This window comes from Ranitomeya imitator, chromosome 4, assembly GCF_032444005.1.
Source record: "Ranitomeya imitator isolate aRanImi1 chromosome 4, aRanImi1.pri, whole genome shotgun sequence".
Taxonomy (NCBI): Eukaryota; Metazoa; Chordata; class Amphibia; order Anura; family Dendrobatidae; genus Ranitomeya; species Ranitomeya imitator.
In genome coordinates, this window is record NC_091285.1 from 359,553,490 (window position 1) to 359,572,355 (window position 18,866).

General features: G+C 41.4%; 1 protein-coding gene across 5 annotated transcripts in view; it reads right to left on the reverse strand.

Annotated features, from left to right (window-relative positions):
* Positions 1-18,866, reverse strand: part of KMT2E (lysine methyltransferase 2E (inactive)) — a 197,802-nt gene that overhangs the window by 95,124 nt on the left and 83,812 nt on the right. For all 5 annotated transcript variants that reach the window (XM_069765101.1, XM_069765100.1, XM_069765097.1 and 2 more), the window contains one exon: positions 14,787-14,956. In XM_069765101.1, the coding sequence (XP_069621202.1) occupies positions 14,787-14,956 (170 nt within the window). The remainder of the gene's footprint in view (positions 1-14,786; positions 14,957-18,866) is intronic.

Genomic DNA, 18,866 nt, shown 5'->3' on the forward strand with positions numbered 1-18,866 from the left:
ATCATTATTGTGTGGTCCTGATGTTTGCCATGGCAATTCATGGCCAGATACTGGCCTTAATGTCTGCCGGCTGTAGTGACCTGTTCAGAAGTTACCTACATTTAGATGGTAAAAGTGTCAGCCACTGGCTTGCTGCTGACGGCGGTCACGTGCACTGCTAGATACGCCCAGAGAGGTAAATATTCATATAAAAGATTATTTCTCTTAAGTAGCGGCACACGAAGCCCGGCAGCTGCAGGAAGGCTCAGGCTGACACTGTGTGCTACTGAAGAGCAATGAATACTCACTGCTCTCTGCGCACAGTCCCAGTGTGGGGAGCGGTGAGTATTCCGGCAGATGTGCTCTGCTTGTGAGCAGCGCATGACGTCCCTGCCATGCGCTGCTTACAAGCATAAAGCAGCTGCTGGCAATGGAGCAGGACACTGCGAGGTAGCGCCAGGAAGGAAAGTGTAATTGTTTGTGGTTTGTTTCTTTATGCTTTCTGATGGGGCCATGCATACCAGGATGGGGGTAGGTGGGGGCCAATCATAAGAATGGGGCAATGCATAACATGAGCGGGGTTGGTGGCCAGTCATACCAGAATAAAAATGGGGCCATGCATACTAGGACTGGGATCGGGGCCAATCAGACCTGAATGCTAAAGAGAAATGAACATTCATTGCCCTCCACACCCATGGAAGTGGTATGCAGTGAATATTCATTTCTCTTTAGCAGCAGGCACAGGAGTTAGCCGCAGCCACCGGCTGCAGCCTCCAGTGACCCGCTGCTCCGCCGATGCCTCCTCCCCAATTTTCCTCCACATTTTTGGAGGAAAAAAGTGCATCTTATAGTCCGAAAAATACGATAAATGTTGCTATCAGTCAGTGGCATTTAAATGGTTCCTTAGTGTGTACAAGACCATTGCCACACCCCTGTTTGGGAACTGTGGGACAACCATACATCAACAGTTAAAATGTTACTGTTCACCATGCTGCACAAAATTTGTTAACTATATCCTTCTGATCAGTATTATGGAGGAGATACCAAATTTATAGTTTGTGTGTATTGTACAAAAGTAATAAAATATTAATGTTTAAAAATAACAATTTGCTTTTGCGTCACCATAGCCTGAGAGCCATAAGTTATACCATATTTTTCAGACTATAAGACGCACCTTTTTCCTCCCAAAATGTGGAGGAATAGTCCAGATACATCGGCTCTGGCTGTGGTGAGGAGGTGGGGGAGCACTATTGGAGGGGGAGCGGGTCACAGAGGCAGGACCTGGCGGCTCCAGCTAACTCCTGTGCCCGCTGCTATGCACTGCATTCCACGCCCGTTAGGCGTGGAGGGAAATGAATATTAATTTCTTCCTGACATCCTGGCATGATTGATTGGCCCCATCCCCTTGCTGGTCTGATTGGCCCCATCCCAGTCCTGGTATCCATGGCCCCATCAGAAAAGATTTTAAAAAAACAAACCTTTAATCTTACCTTCCTCCGCTCCCTCGCAGTCGCAGCGTCCTGCTCCGTTGCCACAAGCTGATTAATACTTGTAAGCAGTGCATGGCAGGGACATCATGTGCTGCTCACAAGCAGAGCACAGCTGCCGGAATACTCACCTGGTGTTCATCGGAGATCACGGTGAGTATCCATTGCTCTTCGGTAGCGCGCACTGTCAGCCGCCTGCTTCCTGCTGCGGCTGGCGGTAACCTGTGCCGATACTTAAGAGAAATTAATAAACCATGATGGGGATAAGGGCCATGCATGCCAGGATAGGGATGAAGGGACCATATTTACCAGTATAAGCAATTTTAAGTGCAGAAATGACCACATTGTTTGCTTCACTTTTTTTTTCCACTAATTTCCTCCTCTAAAACCTAGGTGCGTCTTCTGGTCCGATGCGTCTTACAGTGCGAAAAATACGGTACATTTTTATGTAAAAGAAATACAAGGGCTTATTTTTATTGTGACAATATGCAGTTTTCACTGTCATCATTTGTGGGTACATATGGCTAACTTTTAGGCTTTTGATAAATAATAAATAAAATGCGCAATACTGGCATGTCTTTTTATGATGTTCATTTTGCAGGATTCATTTCTCTTTTTTTCTTACTTTTGCACGACAATTTTTAACCCCTGTCTGACATCGGACGTACTATCCCGTCCATGTGGGGTGGGCCCCTATGACCATGGACGGGATAGTACGTCCAGCGCGATCGGCGGCGCTCACGGGGGGAGCGCTGCCGATCGCGGCCGGGTGTCAGCTGCCTATCGCAGCTGACATCCGGCACTATGTGCCAGGAGCGGTCACGGACCGCCCCCGGCACATTAACCCCTGGCACACCGCGATCAAAGATGATCGCGATGTGCCGGCGGTGCAGGGAAGCACCGCGCAGGGAGGGGGCTCCCTGCGGGCTTCCCTGAGCCCCCCGCAGCAACGCGATGTGATCGCGTTGCTGCGAGGGTCTTACCTCCCTCCCTCCCTGCTCGAGCCCCGGATCCAAGATGGCCGCGGATCCGGGTCCTGCAGGGAGGGAGGTGGCTTCACAGAGCCTGCTCAGAGCAGGCACTGTGAAGCAGCCTGCACTGCTATCAGATCGGTGATCTGACAGAGTGCTGTGCAAACTGTCAGATCACCGATCTGTGATGTCCCCCCCCTGGGACAAAGTAAAAAAGTAAAAAAAAAAATTTTCAAATGTGTAAAAAAAAAATAAAAAAAAATATTCCAAAATAATGAAAAAAAAAAAAAAAAACATTATTCCCATAAATACATTTATCTAAATAAAAAAAAACAAACAATAAAAGTACACATATTTAGTATCGCCGCGTCCGTAACGGCCCGACCTATAAAACTGGCCCACTAGTTAACCACTTCAGTAAACACCGTTAAAAAAAAAAAAAAAAAACGAGGCAAAAAACAACGCTTTATTATCATACCGCCGAACAAAAAGTGGAATAACACGCGATCAAAAAGACAGATATAAATAACCATGGTACCGCTGAAAACGTCATCTTGTCCCGCAAAACACGAGCCGCCATACAGCATCATCAGCAAAAAAATAAAAAAGTTAGTCCTGAGAATAAAGCGATGCCAAAATAATTATTTTTTCTATAAAATAGTTTTTATCGTATAAAAGCGCCAAAACATAAAAAAATGATATAAATGAGGTGTCGCTGTAATCGTACTGACCCGAAGAATAAAACTGCTTTATCAATTTTACCAAACGCGGAACGGTATAAACGCCTCCCCCAAAAGAAATTCATGAATAGCTGGTTTTTGGTCATTCTGCCTCACAAAAATCGGAATATAAAGCGATCAAAAACTGTCACGTGCACGAAAATGTTACCAATAAAAACGTCAACTCGTCCCGCAAAAAACAAGACCTCACATGACTCTGTGGAACAAAATATAGAAAAATTATACCTCTCAAAATGTGGTAACGCAAAAAATATTTTTTGCAATAAAAAGCGTCTTTCAGTGTGTGACGGCTGCCAATCATAAAAATCCGCTAAAAAACCCGCTATAAAAGTAAATCAAACCCCCCTTCATCACCCCCTTAGTTAGGGAAAAATTAAAAAAATGTATTTATTTCCATTTTCCCATTAGGGCTAGGGTTAGGGCTAGGGCTAGGGTTAGGGCTAGGGTTAGGGTTAGGGTTAGGGCTAGGGCTAGGGTTAGGGCTACAGTTTGGGTAGGGGCTAAAGTTACAGTTAGGGTTTAGATTACATTTACGGTTGGGAATAGGGTTGGGATTAGGGTTAGGGGTGTGTCTGGGTTAGAGGTGTGGTTAGGGTTACTGTTGGGATTAGGGTTAGGGATGTGTTTGGATTAGGGTTTCAGTTATAATTGTGGGGTTTCCACTGTTTAGGCACATCAGGGGATTTTTTATTTTCACGGCTCTGCGTTATAAACTGTAGTGAAACACTTGGGGGTTCAAAGTTCTCACAACACATCTAGATAAGTTCCTTGAGGGGTCTAGTTTCCAATATGGGGTCACTTGTGGGGGGTTTCTACTGTTTAGGTACATTAGGGGTTCTGCAAACGCAATGTGACGTCTGCAGATCATTCCATCTAAGTCTGCATTCCAAATGGCGCTCCTTCCCTTCCGAGCTCTGCCATGCGCTCAAACGTTGGTTTCCCCCAACATACAGGGTATCAGCGTACTCAGGACAAATTGGACAACAACTTTTGGGGTCGAATTTCTCCTCTTACCCTCGGGAAAATACAAAACTGGGGGCTAAAAAATAATTTTGGGGGGAAAGATTTTTTTTTTTTAATTTTCACGGCTCTGCGTTACAAACTGTAGTGAAACACTTGGGGGTTCAATGCTATCACAACACATCTAGATGAGTTCCTTAGGGGGTCTAGTTTCCAAAATGGTGTCATTTGTGGGAGGTTTCTACTGTTTAGGTACATTAGGGGCTCTGCAAATGCAATGTGACACCTGCAGACCGTTCCATCTAAGTCTGCATTCAAATGGCACTCCTTCCCTTCTGAGCCCTCCCATGTGCCCAAACAGTGGCTCCCCCCACATATGGTGTATCATCGCACTCAGGACAAATTGGGCAACAAATTTTGGGGTCCAATTTCTCCTGTTACCCTCAGGAAAATACAAAACTGGGGGCTAAAAAAATAATTTTTGTGGGAAAAAAATTTTGTTTTATTTTTACGGCTCTGCATTATAAACTTCTGTGAAGCACTTGGTGGGTCAAAGTGCTCACCACACCTCTAGATAATTCCTTAGGGGGTCTACTTTCCAAAATGGTGTCATTTGTGGGGGGGTTTCAATGTTTAGGCACATCAGTGGCTCTCCAAACGCAACATGACGTCCCATCTCAATTCCTGTCAATTTTGCATTGAAAAGTCAAACGGCGCTCCTTCCCTTCCGAGCTCTCCCATCCGCCCAAACAGTGGTTTACCCCCACATATGGGCTATCAGCGTACTCAGGACAAATTGTACAACAACTTTTGGGGTCCAATTTCTTCTCTTACCCTTGGGAAAATAAAAAATTGGGGGCGAAAAGATAATTTTTGTGAAAAAATATGATTTTTTATTTTTTACGGTTCTACATTATAAACTTCTGTGAAGCACTTGGTGGGTCAAAGTGCTCACCACACCTCTAGATAAGTTCCTTAGGGGGTCTACTTTCCAAAATGGTGTCACTTGTGGGGGGTTTCAATGTTTAGCCACATCAGGGGCTCTCCAAACGAAACATGGCGTCCCATCTCAATTCCAGTTAATTTTGCATTGAAAAGTCAAATGGCACTCCTTCGCTTCCGAGCTCTGCCATGCGCCCAAACAGTGGTTTACCCCCACATGTGGGGTATTGGCATACTCAGGACAAATTGTACAACAATGTTTGGGGTCCATTTTCTCCTGTTACCCTTGGTAAAATAAAACAAATTGGAGCTGAATTAAATTTTTTGTGAAAAAAAGTTAAATGTTCATTTTTATTTAAACATTCAAAAAAATTCCTGTGAAGCACCAGAAGGGTTAATAAACTTCTTGAATATGGTTTTGAGCACCTTGAGGGGTGTAGTTTTTAGAATGGTGTCACACTTGGATATTTTCTATCATATAGACCCCTCAAAATGACTTCAAATGAGATGTGGTCCCTAAAATAAAATGGTGTTGTAGAAATGAGAAATTGCTGGTCAACTTTTAACCCTTATAACTCCCTAACAAAAAAAAAATTTTGGTTCCAAAATTGTGCTGATGTAAAGTAGACATGTGGGAAATGTTACTTATTAAGTATTTTGTGTGACATATCTCTGTGATTTAATTGCATAAAAATTCAAAGTTGGAAAATTGCGAAATTTTCATAATTTTCGCCAAATTTCCGTTTTTTTCACAAATAAACGCAGGTACTATCAAAGAATTTTTACCATTGTCATGAAGTACAATATGTCATGAGAAAACAATGTCAGAATCACCAGGATCCATTGAAGCGTTCCAGAGTTATAACCTCATAAAGGGACAGTGGTCAGAATTGTAAAAATTGGCCCGGTCATTAACGTGCAAACCACCCTTGGGGGTAAAGGGGTTAAACATTTCTGGTTCTCATTCTGAGATCCTTGACTGTTTCCTGTTTGCAAGAGTTTAGTTTTTAACGGTACCATTTTGGGATACAAAACACATTTGGATCACTTTCCATTTTATTTTTTGTGAAGCAAGATGAACAAAAAAATGTGATCTTAGCAATGTTTTTCATAGTATTCAGCACACAAGATTATTAAACCCCTAGGGTGTGTGCACTTTAAATATTTTGTGCATAAATTTCTGCACCATTCATGCATCTCTTGGCAGGAAAAACGCACCACATATTTTATCCTCACTCATTAGTATGAGTTAACTTTGCAGCAAAAACAGTGAAAGAATTCACATGGTTCAGATTTAAATCTGTAAATTACAAATAAGCAACGTTTGCATGAGACAGCAGGATTCTCATTCTCAGATTGTGTCACAACTGCTGAACCCAGTAATCTAAGTGATCCACTGTTGGAATCCGCAAAGCTGGAAGACATGGATTTCTGCATTATCGTGTAGAAAGAATAAGGGATGCAGATCCAAGTTTAGTCTGTTTAATAGTCAACGTGTTTCAAAGTTTTACAAATATTTCATCAAGACAAATTATATTGTTTTGTTTCTTCCATTTTCACCATGGGCCTGCAAGAAGCCTTTAAAGGGGTCTTCCCTTCTCCAAGATCCTATCCCAATATGTAGTAGGTTTATAATTACTATTATCAGCAAATATCTCCAATTAGAAATGTAATTTTTCTGATTCCTTGGGTTTCTTTCCTCATGTGCAGGCATTGCAGGATCTTAGGTATCCAAGGTTATGACCACTAGCAACTAACTGTCACTATGTCAGTGGTCATAACCATGAACACTTAATATTTAATCTCATCTTATTAAATAGCAAACACCTACTGACAGATTCACTTTAATGACCACCAAAATGCTTTTTTACTGACCCGAGTTACAAGATCAGAATCCTCTAATGGGTGAAAATGAAGAAAATGTCAGATGTACATTATAGCCAATACCCTGTTGCAACAATCAATCGGTGTCGGCACAAACCATGGCCATTTAAACCTCTTACATGTTGCGGTCAATAGTGACAGCAGAATCTAAATGGTTAGAGTGTGCACCCAGAGATTACGATTGTGTGTTCTTGATGGTCATCATTAAAATCCAAAGCAAATGGCCTTACAGTCAGCCAGCAAAAGTGGCCTGTTCAGATGTTCGCAACACTTTAAAGTGGTAAAAATAAATACATTTTCATTCCGATCATTGCTCTTTGCATTAATTCCTGAGAAGCAACAGAAGGGTTAAAGAATCGGACAGCTTTTTGAATATGATGAAGGCTGCAGTTTTTAACCCCTTTACCCCCAAGGGTGGTTTGCACGTTAATGACCGGGCCAATTTTTACAATTCTGACCACTGTCCCTTTGTGAGGTTATAACTCTGGAACACTTCAACGGATCCCAGTGATTCTGACATTGTTTTCTCGTGACATATTGTACTTCATGACAATGGTAAAAATTCTTTGATAGTACCTGCGTTTATTTGTGAAAAAAACGGAAATTTGGCGAAAATTATGAAAATTTCGCAATTTTCCAACTTTGAATTTTTATGCAATTAAATCACAGAGATATGTCACACAAAATACTTAATAAGTAACATTTCCCACATGTCTACTTTACATCAGCACAATTTTGGAACCAAAATTTTTTTTTTGTTAGGGAGTTATAAGGGTTAAAAGTTGACCAGCAATTTCTCATTTCTACAACACCATTTTTTTTTAGGGACCAAATCTCATTTGAAGACATTTTGAGGGGTCTATATGATAGAAAATACCCAAGTGTGACACCATTCTAAAAACTACACCCCTCAAGGTGCTCAAAACCATATTCAAGAAGTTTATTAACCCTTCTGGTGCTTCACAGGAATTTTTTGAATGTTTAAATAAAAATGAACATTTAACTTTTTTTCACAAAAAATTTAATTCAGCTCCAATTTGTTTAATTTTACCAAGGGTAACAGGAGAAAATAGACCCCAAACATTGTTGTACAATTTGTCCTGAGCACGACAATACCCCACATGTGGGGGTAAACCACTGTTTGGGCGCATGGCAGAGCTCGGAAGCGAAGGAGCGCCATTTGACTTTTCAATGCAAAATTGACTGGAATTGAGATGGGACGCCATGTTTGGTTTGGAGAGCCCCTGATGTGCCTAAACATTGAAACCCCCCACAAGTGACACCATTTTGGAAAGTAGACCCCTTAAGGAACTTATCTAGATGTGTGGTGAGCACTTTGACCCACCAAGTGCTTCACAGAAGTTTATAATGTAGAACCGTAAAAATAAAAAATCATATTTTTTCACAAAAATTAACTTTCCGCCCCCAATTTTTTATTTTCCCAAGGGTAAGAGAAGAAATTGGACCCCAAAAGTTGTTGTACAATTTGTCCTGAGTACGCTGATACCCCATATGTGGGGGTAAACCACTGTTTGGGCAGATGGGAGAGCTCGGAAGGGAAGGAGCGCCGTTTGACTTTTCAATGCAAAATTGACAGGAATTGAGATGGGACGCCATGTTGCGTTTGGAGAGCCACTGATGTGCCTAAACATTGAAACCCCCCACAAGTGACACCATTTTGGAAAGTAGACCCCCTTAGGAACTTATCTACATGTGTGGTGAGCATTTTGACCCACCAAGGGCTTCACAGAAGTTTATAATGCAGAGCCGTAAAAATAAAACAAAATTTTTTTCCCACAAAAATTATTTTTTAGCCCCCGGTTTTGTATTTTCCCGAGGGTAACAGGAGAAATTGGACCCCAAAATTTGTTGTCCAATTTGTTCTGAGTGCGCTGATACCCCATATGTGGGGGGGAACCACTGTTTGGGCGCATGGGAGGGCTCGAAAGGGAAGGAGCTCCATTTGGAATGCAGGCTTAGATGGAATGGTCTGCAGGTGTCACATTGCATTTGCAGAGCCCCTAATGTACCGAAACAGTAGAAACCCCCCACAACTGACACCATTTTGGAAACTAGACCCCCTAAGGAACTCATCTAGATGTGTCGTGAGAGCTTTGAACCCCCAAGTGTTTCACTACAGTTTGTAACGCAGAGCCGTGAAAATTGAAAAAAAAAAATCTTTCCCCCAAAAATTATTTTTTAGCCCCCAGTTTTGTATTTTCCCGAGGGTAAGAGGAGAAATTTGACCCCAAAATTTGTTGTCCAATTTGTCCTGAGTACGCTGATACCCCATATGTTGGGGGGAACCACCGTTTGTGCGCATGGGAGGGCTCGGAAGGGAAGGAGTGCCATTCGGAATGCAGACTTAGATGGAATGGTCTGCAGGCGTCACATTGCGTTTGCAGAACCCCTAATGTACCTAAACAGTAGAAATCCCCCACAAGTGACCCCATATTGGAAACTAGACCCCCTAAGGAACTCATCTAGATGTGTTGTGAGAACTTTGAACCCCCAAGTGTTTCACTACAGTTTATAACGCAGAGCCGTGAAAATAAAAAAATCTTTTTTTTCCCCACAAAAATTATTTTTTAGCCCCCAGTTTTGTATTTTCCCAAGGGTAACAGGAGAAATTGGACCCCAAAAGTTGTTGTCCAATTTGTCCTGAGTACGCTGATACCCCATATGTTAGGGTAAACCCCTGTTTGGGCACACGGGAGAGCTCGGAAGGGAAGAAGCACTGTTTTACTTTTTCAACGCAGAATTGGCTGGAATTGAGATCGGACGCCATGTCGCCTTTGGAGAGCCCCTGATGTGCCTAAACAGTGGAAACCCCCCAATTATAACTGAAACCCTAATCCAAACACATCCCTAACCCTAATCCCAACAGTAACCCTAACCACACCTCTAACCCTGACACACACCTAACCCTAATCCCAACCCTATTCCCAACTGTAAATGTAATCTAAACCCTAACCGTAACTTTAGCCCCAACCCTAACTGTAGCCCCAACCCTAACCCTAGCCCTAACCCTAGCCCTAACCCTAACTTTAGCCCCAACCCAAACTGTAGCCCTAACCCTAGCCCTAACCCAAACTTTAGCCCCAACCCTAACTGTAGCCCTAACCCTAGCCCTAACCCTAGCCCTAACCCTAGCCCTAACCCAAACCCTAAACCTAGCCCTAACCCTAGCCCTAATGGAAAAATGGAAATACATTTTTTTAATTTTTCCCTAACTAAGGGGGCGATGAAGGGGGGGTTTGATTTACTTTTATAGCGGGTTTTTTAGCGGATTTTTATGATTGGCAGCCGTCACACACTGAAAGACGCTTTTTATTGCAAAAAATATTTTTTGCGTTACCACATTTTGAGAGCTATATTTTTTCCATATTTTGGCTCACAGAGTCATGTGAGGTCTTGTTTTTTGCGGGAGGAGTTGACTTTTTTATTGGTAACATTTTCGGGCACGTTACATTTTTTGATCGCTTTTTAGTCCGATTTTTGCGAGGCAGAATGACCAAAAACCAGCTATTCATGAATTTCTTTTGGGGGAGGCGTTTATACCGTTCCGCGTTTGGTAAAATTGATAAATCAGTTTTATTCTTCGGGTCAGTACGATTACAGCGACACCTTATTTATATCATTTTTTTATGTTTTGGCGCTTTTATACGATAAAAACTATTTTATAGAAAAAATAATTATTTTTGCATCGCTTTATTCTCAGGACTATAACTTTTTTTTTTTTTGCTGATGATGCTGTATGGCGGCTCGTTTTTTGCGGGACAAGATGACGCTTTCAGCGGTACCATGGTTATTTATATCTGCCTTTTTGATCGCGTGTTATTCCACTTTTTGTTCGGCGGTATGATAATAAAGCGTTTTTTTTGCCTCGTTTTTTTTTTTTTTTTTCTTACGGTGTTTACTGAAGGGGTTAACTAGTGGGCCAGTTTTATAGGTCGGGCCGTTACGGACGCGGCGATACTAAATATGTGTACTTTTATTGTTTTTTTTTTTATTTAGATAAAGAAATGTATTTAGGGGAATAATATTTTTTTTTTTTTTTTCATTATTTAGGAATATATTTTTTTATTTTTTATTTTTTTTTACACATTTTGAAAAATTTTTTTTTACTTTTTTACATTGTCCCAGGGGGGACATCACAGATAAGTGATCTGACAGTGTGCACAGCACTCTGTCAGATCACTGATCTGACTTGCAGCGTTGCAGCCTTCACAGTGCCTGCTCTGAGCAGGCTCTGTGAAGCCACCTCCCTCCCTGCAGGACCCGGATCCGCGGCCATCTTGGATCCGGGGCTGGAGGAAGCAGGGAGGGAGGTGAGACCCTCGCAGCAACGCGATCACATCGCGTTGCTGCGGGGGGCTCAGGGAAGCCCGCAGGGAGCCCCCTCCCTGCGGGAAGCTTCCCTATACCGCCGGCACATCGCGATCATCTTTGATCGCGGTGTGCCAGGGGTTAATGTGCCGAGGGCGGTTCGTGACCGCTCCTGGCACATAGTGCCGGATGTCAGCTGCGATAAACAGCTGACACCCGGCCGGGATCGGCGGCGCTCCCCCCGTGAGCGCCGCCGATCGCGCTGGACGTACTATCCCGTCCGTGGTCATGGGGGCCCACCCCACCTCGACGGGATAGTACGTCCCATGTCAGAAAGGGGTTAAAATATCACTTTTGGGTTATAGGTCTCCCAAAGTTGCTATAAACTTGGTTGATGAAATCCATCTTGTGGTTGTTGTTTAATCTATATTTCAGTTAATTAGATTCTGGTGCTCCGGTGGGCCTGGTGGGGGTGGGGCGCTTTATGTGGTGCTCTGCTTACATGTTCATCTGTAAGGGCTTCTGACAGGTCACTGATCCTTCAGTGACCTGCCCTCTATTTTACATACTGCATATACTATGGGTTTTTTTTTGTTTGTTTTTTTTTAGGAAAAAAAAATTACATTGAGCAAAATGGTGCTGGCAGCGGTGCCTGCGCAGTAGCACGTAAAGCATTATGCCTATAATATTGTTGGATTACAAAAAAAAAAAATTGCCTTCATTAAAAGGGCTTCGGCGCATATACAGTAGCATCATTCATGTTCTGATAGATGCTACTGTGCAAGCGCCGCCAAATTTTTATTTTTTTTTCAAACAAAATGGCACCAGCACAGTAGCATCTATCAGAACTCGATAGATGCTACTGCGCAGGCATCGCCACCATTTTTCTGAAAGGTAATTTTTTTTCTCTATCAGGCAATATAGGCATTATGCTTTACATGATACTGCACAGGTGCCACCTCCATTTTGTTCAATGTAATTTTTTTTCTTAACACCTGCCATGGTATATTCAGTATGTAAAATAGGGGGCAGGTGACTGAAGGATCAGTGACCTTTCATAAGCCCATATAGATGCATATGTAAGCAGAGCACTACAGGCCGCCCCGCCCACAGGCCACCACGAAGCACCAGAATCTTATTAACTGAAAGCTACAAATAAAGATTAAACAACCAACAAACGGATTTCATCAACAAAAGGTATAATTTTAATCAGTATAACGGCATCAACCTGGCAGTGTCTGAAGCTTACTGAGCAGAATACTGCTGACAGGTTCCCTTTAAAGGGAATCTGTCACCACATTTGATCTAGCTAAACTATTAATATGGTCATATAGCTTATAGACTGCTGAGGAGAGTGATGCCTGTATGTCTCATATCAGATGCCCTGTTGCTGAGAAATCATCTTTTATCACTTTATATAAGTGAAATCTTCCATCCTCTGGGGAGGACGCTGCGTGGAAGATAACTCTGCCTCCAGAGCTTATTTTACATGAAGGGAGAGTTACCAATTTGATGTGTAATGGTTACCAGTGATGGCCGCTCTCGTCTCCTAATCTCACTGCAGAGCGGTATGTGTTTATACCTGACATCTGTAGGCTCCTCTTTATTACAATAAAGCAGAGCTCAGAGAAACAAAAAAACGTGTTTGCAAGAAGACAAATTTAATTTCTCTTGTTCTGTGTTCGTTACATGTCACACACAGGCAACGACACCTACATGTAAAATGAGCACTGGAGGTAGTTATCTTCCAGGCAGAGCCTGGAAGAGGTCACTTGTATAAAGTGATAAAAGATGATATAACAGCAACAAGGCATCTGATATTAGATATACAGATATCACACTCCCCAGCAGTCTATGACCTGTATGCCCATATTAACCCCTTTCTGACCTCGGACGGGATAGTATGTCCGAGGTCAGAAGCCCCGCTTTGATGCAGGCTCCGGCGGTGAGCCCGCATCAAAGCCGGGACATGTCAGCTGTTTTGAACAGCTGACATGTGCCCGTAATAGGCGCGGGCAGAATCGCGATCTGCCCGTGCCTATTAACTAGTTAAATGCCGCTGTCAAACGCAGACAACGGCATTTAACTACCGCATCCGGCCGGGCGGCCGGAAAAGACGGCATTGCCGACCCCCGTCACATGATCGGAGGTCGGCGATGCTTCAGAATAGTAACCATAGAGGTCCTTGAGACCTCTATGGTTACTGATCGCCGGTAGCTGTGAGCGCCACCCTGTGGTCGGCGCTCACAGCACACCTGATTTTCTGCTACATAGCAGCGATCAGCAGATCACTGCTATGTAGCAGAGCCGATCGTGCTGTGCCTGCTTATAGCCTCCCATGGAGGCTATTGAAGCATGGCAAAAGTTAAAAAAAAAAAGTAAAAAAAAAAAGTGAAAAAAAAAAAATAAATAAATAAAAGTTTAAATCACCCCCCTTTCGCCCCAATCAAAATAAATCAATAAAAAAAAAAAAAATCAAATCTACACATATTTGGTATCGCCGCGTTCAGAATCGCCCGATCAATTAAAAAAAAAGCATTAGCCTGATCGCTAAACGGCGTAGCGAGAAAAAAAATTCGAAATGCCAGAATTGTTTTTTTGGTCACCGCGACATTGCATTAAAATGCAATAACGGGCGATCAAAAGAACGTATCTGCACCAAAATGCTATCATTAAAAACGTCATCTCGGCACGCAAAAAATAAGCCCTCAACCGACCCCAGATCACGAAAAATGGAGACGCTACGAGTATCGGAGAATGGCGCAAATTTTTTTTTTTTTTTTAGCAAAGTTTGGAATTTTTTTTCACCATTTAGGTAAAAAAAAAAAACCTAGTCATGTTAGGGGTCCTATGAACTCGCACTGACCTGGAGACTCATAATGGCAGGTCAGTTTTAGCATTTAGTGAACCTAGCAAAAAAGCCAAACAAAAAACAAGTGTGGGATTGCGCTTTTTTTGCAATTTCACCGCACTTGGAATTTTTTTCAAGTTTTCTAGTACACGACATGCTAAAACCAATGATGTCATTCAAAAGTACAACTCGTCCCGCAAAAAAAAAGCCCTCACATGGCCAAATTGACGGAAAAATAAAAAAGTTATGGCTCTGGGAAGGAGGGGTGCGAAAAACGAACACGGAAAAACAAAAAATCCCAAGGTCATGAAGGGGTTAAAAGATTAGATGGGAATCGGTCAACACATTTGACCAATTAAAGACTGAATAGGTTTCTAAAAATAAAAAAAAATAAGTTTTGTAAATTTCCTTTAAAACTTTTGCAACAATTCTTTTAAAGTTTTATTCTAACCTTCTATCATCCTAACAAAATAAAACAACATTTGAGAAATAGTGTTCGTGTAAGGTAAAAATAAGGTAAATGTTATTAACCATTTTGTGTGGTGTGACTATCTGGATTAAAAGGTCCTAAAATTCAAAGTTGTAAATTTTCGAGAAATAAAAAGTAATGTAAGAAACCAATATTTTAAGTTTAAATGCTTACCTTTTTGGACTTTGCATTTTGTTCCTTTTCTCCGCTTTTCTTTCTTTTTTTGTCATTGACTTTTGTTACTCTGGTGGCAGTAAGAGTAAGAGTTGTAGGTGTGTGCTGACAAGCAGTATACAGCTCCATAGGAACTTCATCGCAACTTTCTGTTGCACTGGTATCACCATCTTTAAAAATGAAACATGTCACAAATTAAACCATTTTCTATATATTCATGCTAGTCAACAAAAAGATAAAAATACAGAATTTGGTTTTGCCAGATTAGGTTAGGAGCCCTTACTCCACTATCCATAACGTGGTCTGAGGTTCTACTGAACCAAGATATAGCTCTAAAGAAGCTCATTCTTAGAAGTTGAGCACATCTGTCTGGCAAGTTGCATGTGTCAGAATGGCTATTTGAGCAATCGATGGGGATCTCAGGACCCGAACCATCACCGATCTGCAGAATGTCAGGTTTACCCCCTTATTAAACTGCTGGCAGCACATTATATTAGTCCTAGTTAGAATCTTAACTATTGGTTCTCTGCGTCCTTGCAGCCTGGCACAATGCTAAAGATGAACTTTATACACCACTTACTGTATGGTGATAAGTTTTATTGGTATACCAGGTGGCAGGGGTGTATGGCAGAGATCATTAGAATCCCAATTAGAAGGTACATAACATGCTCACAGCAGTTTAATAAAACCTGATGACAGGTTCCCTTTTAAGAAATAAGGAGACATGATCTGGAAATTATTCCATTCTAGCTAACCAGAAGTACTTTTGAAAGAGGTGCATAATTAATGTTAGGAGTTTTGAAGAAAAAAAAAAAGCAAACACGTTTTAGTGCGAGAAAAAATTATCACTGTACAACATTTAACATAGGAGGAATAAACTGAACATATTAGGTATTATAAATGCTTAACACGAGCACAACAAAATATACAGCTTATTTTACAGTCTTCGTACCACTGGACTATTGTCCTTCAACAACATACGGTAATTCATTTACACACTATTGAAAAACTGAACTGCACATAGTGCACAAGAAATATTTATTTATTTATTTTTTAAATTAAGTAAACCAAATTACTTTCAAACATATGGTACAGAAATAGCAATGCTGTCCAAGACAGGTTTCACATGAGTGAAAAATAGGTCATTTTTCCCCTGCATGTGAACACTGGACAGCACTCATACATGCTTCTCATAGGCAATTTATACAGGACACCCATGTATTGCAGGGAAAGTATCTCATGCCGATAAGACTGCTGCAGGAAAACTATCTGTGTAATATATGAACATTACTGTTTGAACAATCAGAAAGCACGGTAAAGTATGGCCTGAGGGTCATCACAATCTTTCATGCAACAACGATATTAGAAACCAATTGAGAAACAGTTGGAGGTGAGATTTCCAATATAAATATCATTTATTAATTAGGATAACAATACAAAAGTAAGAATACAATAATCCACATAGAAGAGAGTACATGTCAGATGGGAACAACCCATCTGTAAAGTGGTGTCAGCAAGTAAAGAGACATAACAGGAACAAAACACCGGGGCAAAAAACAGACCTAAAAAAATGACACAGGATACTATATAGGTGTATGGTAGCGCTTATATAAGAAGTGCCCAAACAATAAAGTGGCATGAAAGAGCGTCCATCAGCCCAGAGTGCCGCTATCAATATAACACAAAATCATAAATAAATGTAACCAAGATGAAATGGAAAACGGCCTAGACCATCAAATAGTAAATATTACCTGCGGTCATGTTTGGCCAAATGTCCGACCCGCACTAGATCACCTCAACGCGCGTTTCACCACGCCTGTGGCTTCGTCAGTAACAATATCGTAACAACGATATTAGCACTGAAGTTCCCAAAAAGGTTGGGATGTGTTTGTGTGGGAGGAGTTATATTGTACTCAAAGACTTTTTAATCTTAGATTAGACAAATTCACATGTCCACATTTGTAATGGACAGCAGATGGCTGCAGCATAGATGCCAATTATTGAAATGTACAAGTTTAATTTTGCCCCTATCTACATAATGGGGAAAAAGTGAAAGGAAAAGTGTTGGAGGCAAATTGAAAGCTGTCAGATGTGAACAAGGGGGACTTAAAGAATGGGAGCGATGGCGCCAAAGAGTATATACTGTACAGTTGCTAAGGTGGGGCCCAGACATGGGATACTCGCCACACACGGGGATATGAACACACACACACACACACACACACACAAAATGCGCCACACACTACCACGTGCTTGAACACATATACCACCCTCAGCACACATTTCACCACACACACACCAACCTCGCCACATAAAAGTCAAAACACAAAAGTTGCCACTCAAAACACGCCACGCGCAAAATTCGCTCATTGCAAAACTAGGCTCACGCAAAACTAGCCACACGTGCAAAACTCACCTCATGCAAAACTCACCACACGCAAAACTTGCACAGGCGGAAAAATTGCCACATGCACAAAAGTTGCAACACATGCAAAAATTGCCTCACACAAAACTTGCAAATACTCAAAACGCACCACACATAAAACTCGCCATGCGCAAAACTTGCTGCACACAACTTGCTACACTAACCTGACACATGCAACTCGACACAAAAAGTTGCTACACGCATGTCGCCACACGCAACTCAACACACACAACTTGACACATGAAACTCGCCCTAAAACACACACAAGTCTGGTATTATACTTCAAAAATAAAAATCTGATTAATAAGCAGACAAACTACAAGAGCAACAAATGTACCATATAGGAAATGCGGCAGCTGTCAGTCACATGACCTGTCTATTGTGTGAGCGAGTATATACTGCCAGGGGGGAGGGTCTTCCTGTTGGCTGGGAATTTATCAGGCTGCCAATAGCAACCAATCACAGCTCAGCTTCTATTTTTTTTTTTTACAGTTAATTAATCTGAGCTCTGATTGATTAATATAGGCAACAAAGGACATTCTCAGTATAACAAAGCTTGTGTAAGGTAATAGCATGTCAGTTAGGGTGAGTTGGTGGAAAGGCTGATGTCAATCACATTACCTCTATGTGAGAGGGTATAGAAACTGCCAGTTACAGACTATTTTTACCACAATAATACCTCATAAAAAAAGGAACTCTATGGCACGAATATCAGCTGATGCGAAAAGAAAAACTGCATTACGGGCCAATGAAAAATGTGAAGACCGAGAAACAAGGATGACATGAGAACAGCAGCTGCTTCCTCAAGAGCCAATGAACTTTCTGAGGAGAGGGAAGTGAGTCTTGCAGACAAGAGAACAAGAGCTGCTTCCTCAAGAACCAATGAACTTAGTTTTTGCCTTTTAATAATTACATTTCTATTTGTTTTGTGTTTTTTGTGTGCAGAATAAATTTTTGTTAACATATTCTATTTTGCTAACAGCAGTTATTAACCCGGGCGAAGCCGGGTAGTATAACTAGTTGAAAATAAAACTCCAAATTTTTCACAACAGCTTACAATAGACAATGCATTTGGCTTGTAGAACATCCACAATACATTACTATATACCCTTTATTTTCATGATATCTACAATATAAAAATAGGTAGTGTGATACTTTGCTATTCAATTTAAGGAGATAGGGATATCTTAACTCTTCAGCCACTGCAGTAGTTTCTACAAATTTATTTAACCGTATGTCATGGTGACCACATATACAGTTGGGCTCAAAAGGTTACATACCCTGGCAGAATTTTTGCTTTCTTAGGCTTTTTTTTCAGAGAATATGAATGATAACTCTAAAACGTTTTCTCCACTCATGATTTGTGGTTGAGTGAAGCCATTTATTGTCAAACTACTGTGTTTTAATTTTTGGGTTGTCATTCTGATTTAAAAACATCCAAATGACACTGATAAAAAAAGTTCACATACCCCCATTTCTTAATGCCGTGTATTGCCACCTCTAACATCAATGACAGCTTGAAGTCTTTTGTGGCAGTTGTGGATGAGGTTCTTTAATTGTCTCAGATTGTAAAGTTGCCCACTCTTCTTGGCAAAAAGCCTCCAGTTCCTGTAAATCCCTGGGCTGTCTAGCATAAACTGCGCGCTTGAGATCTT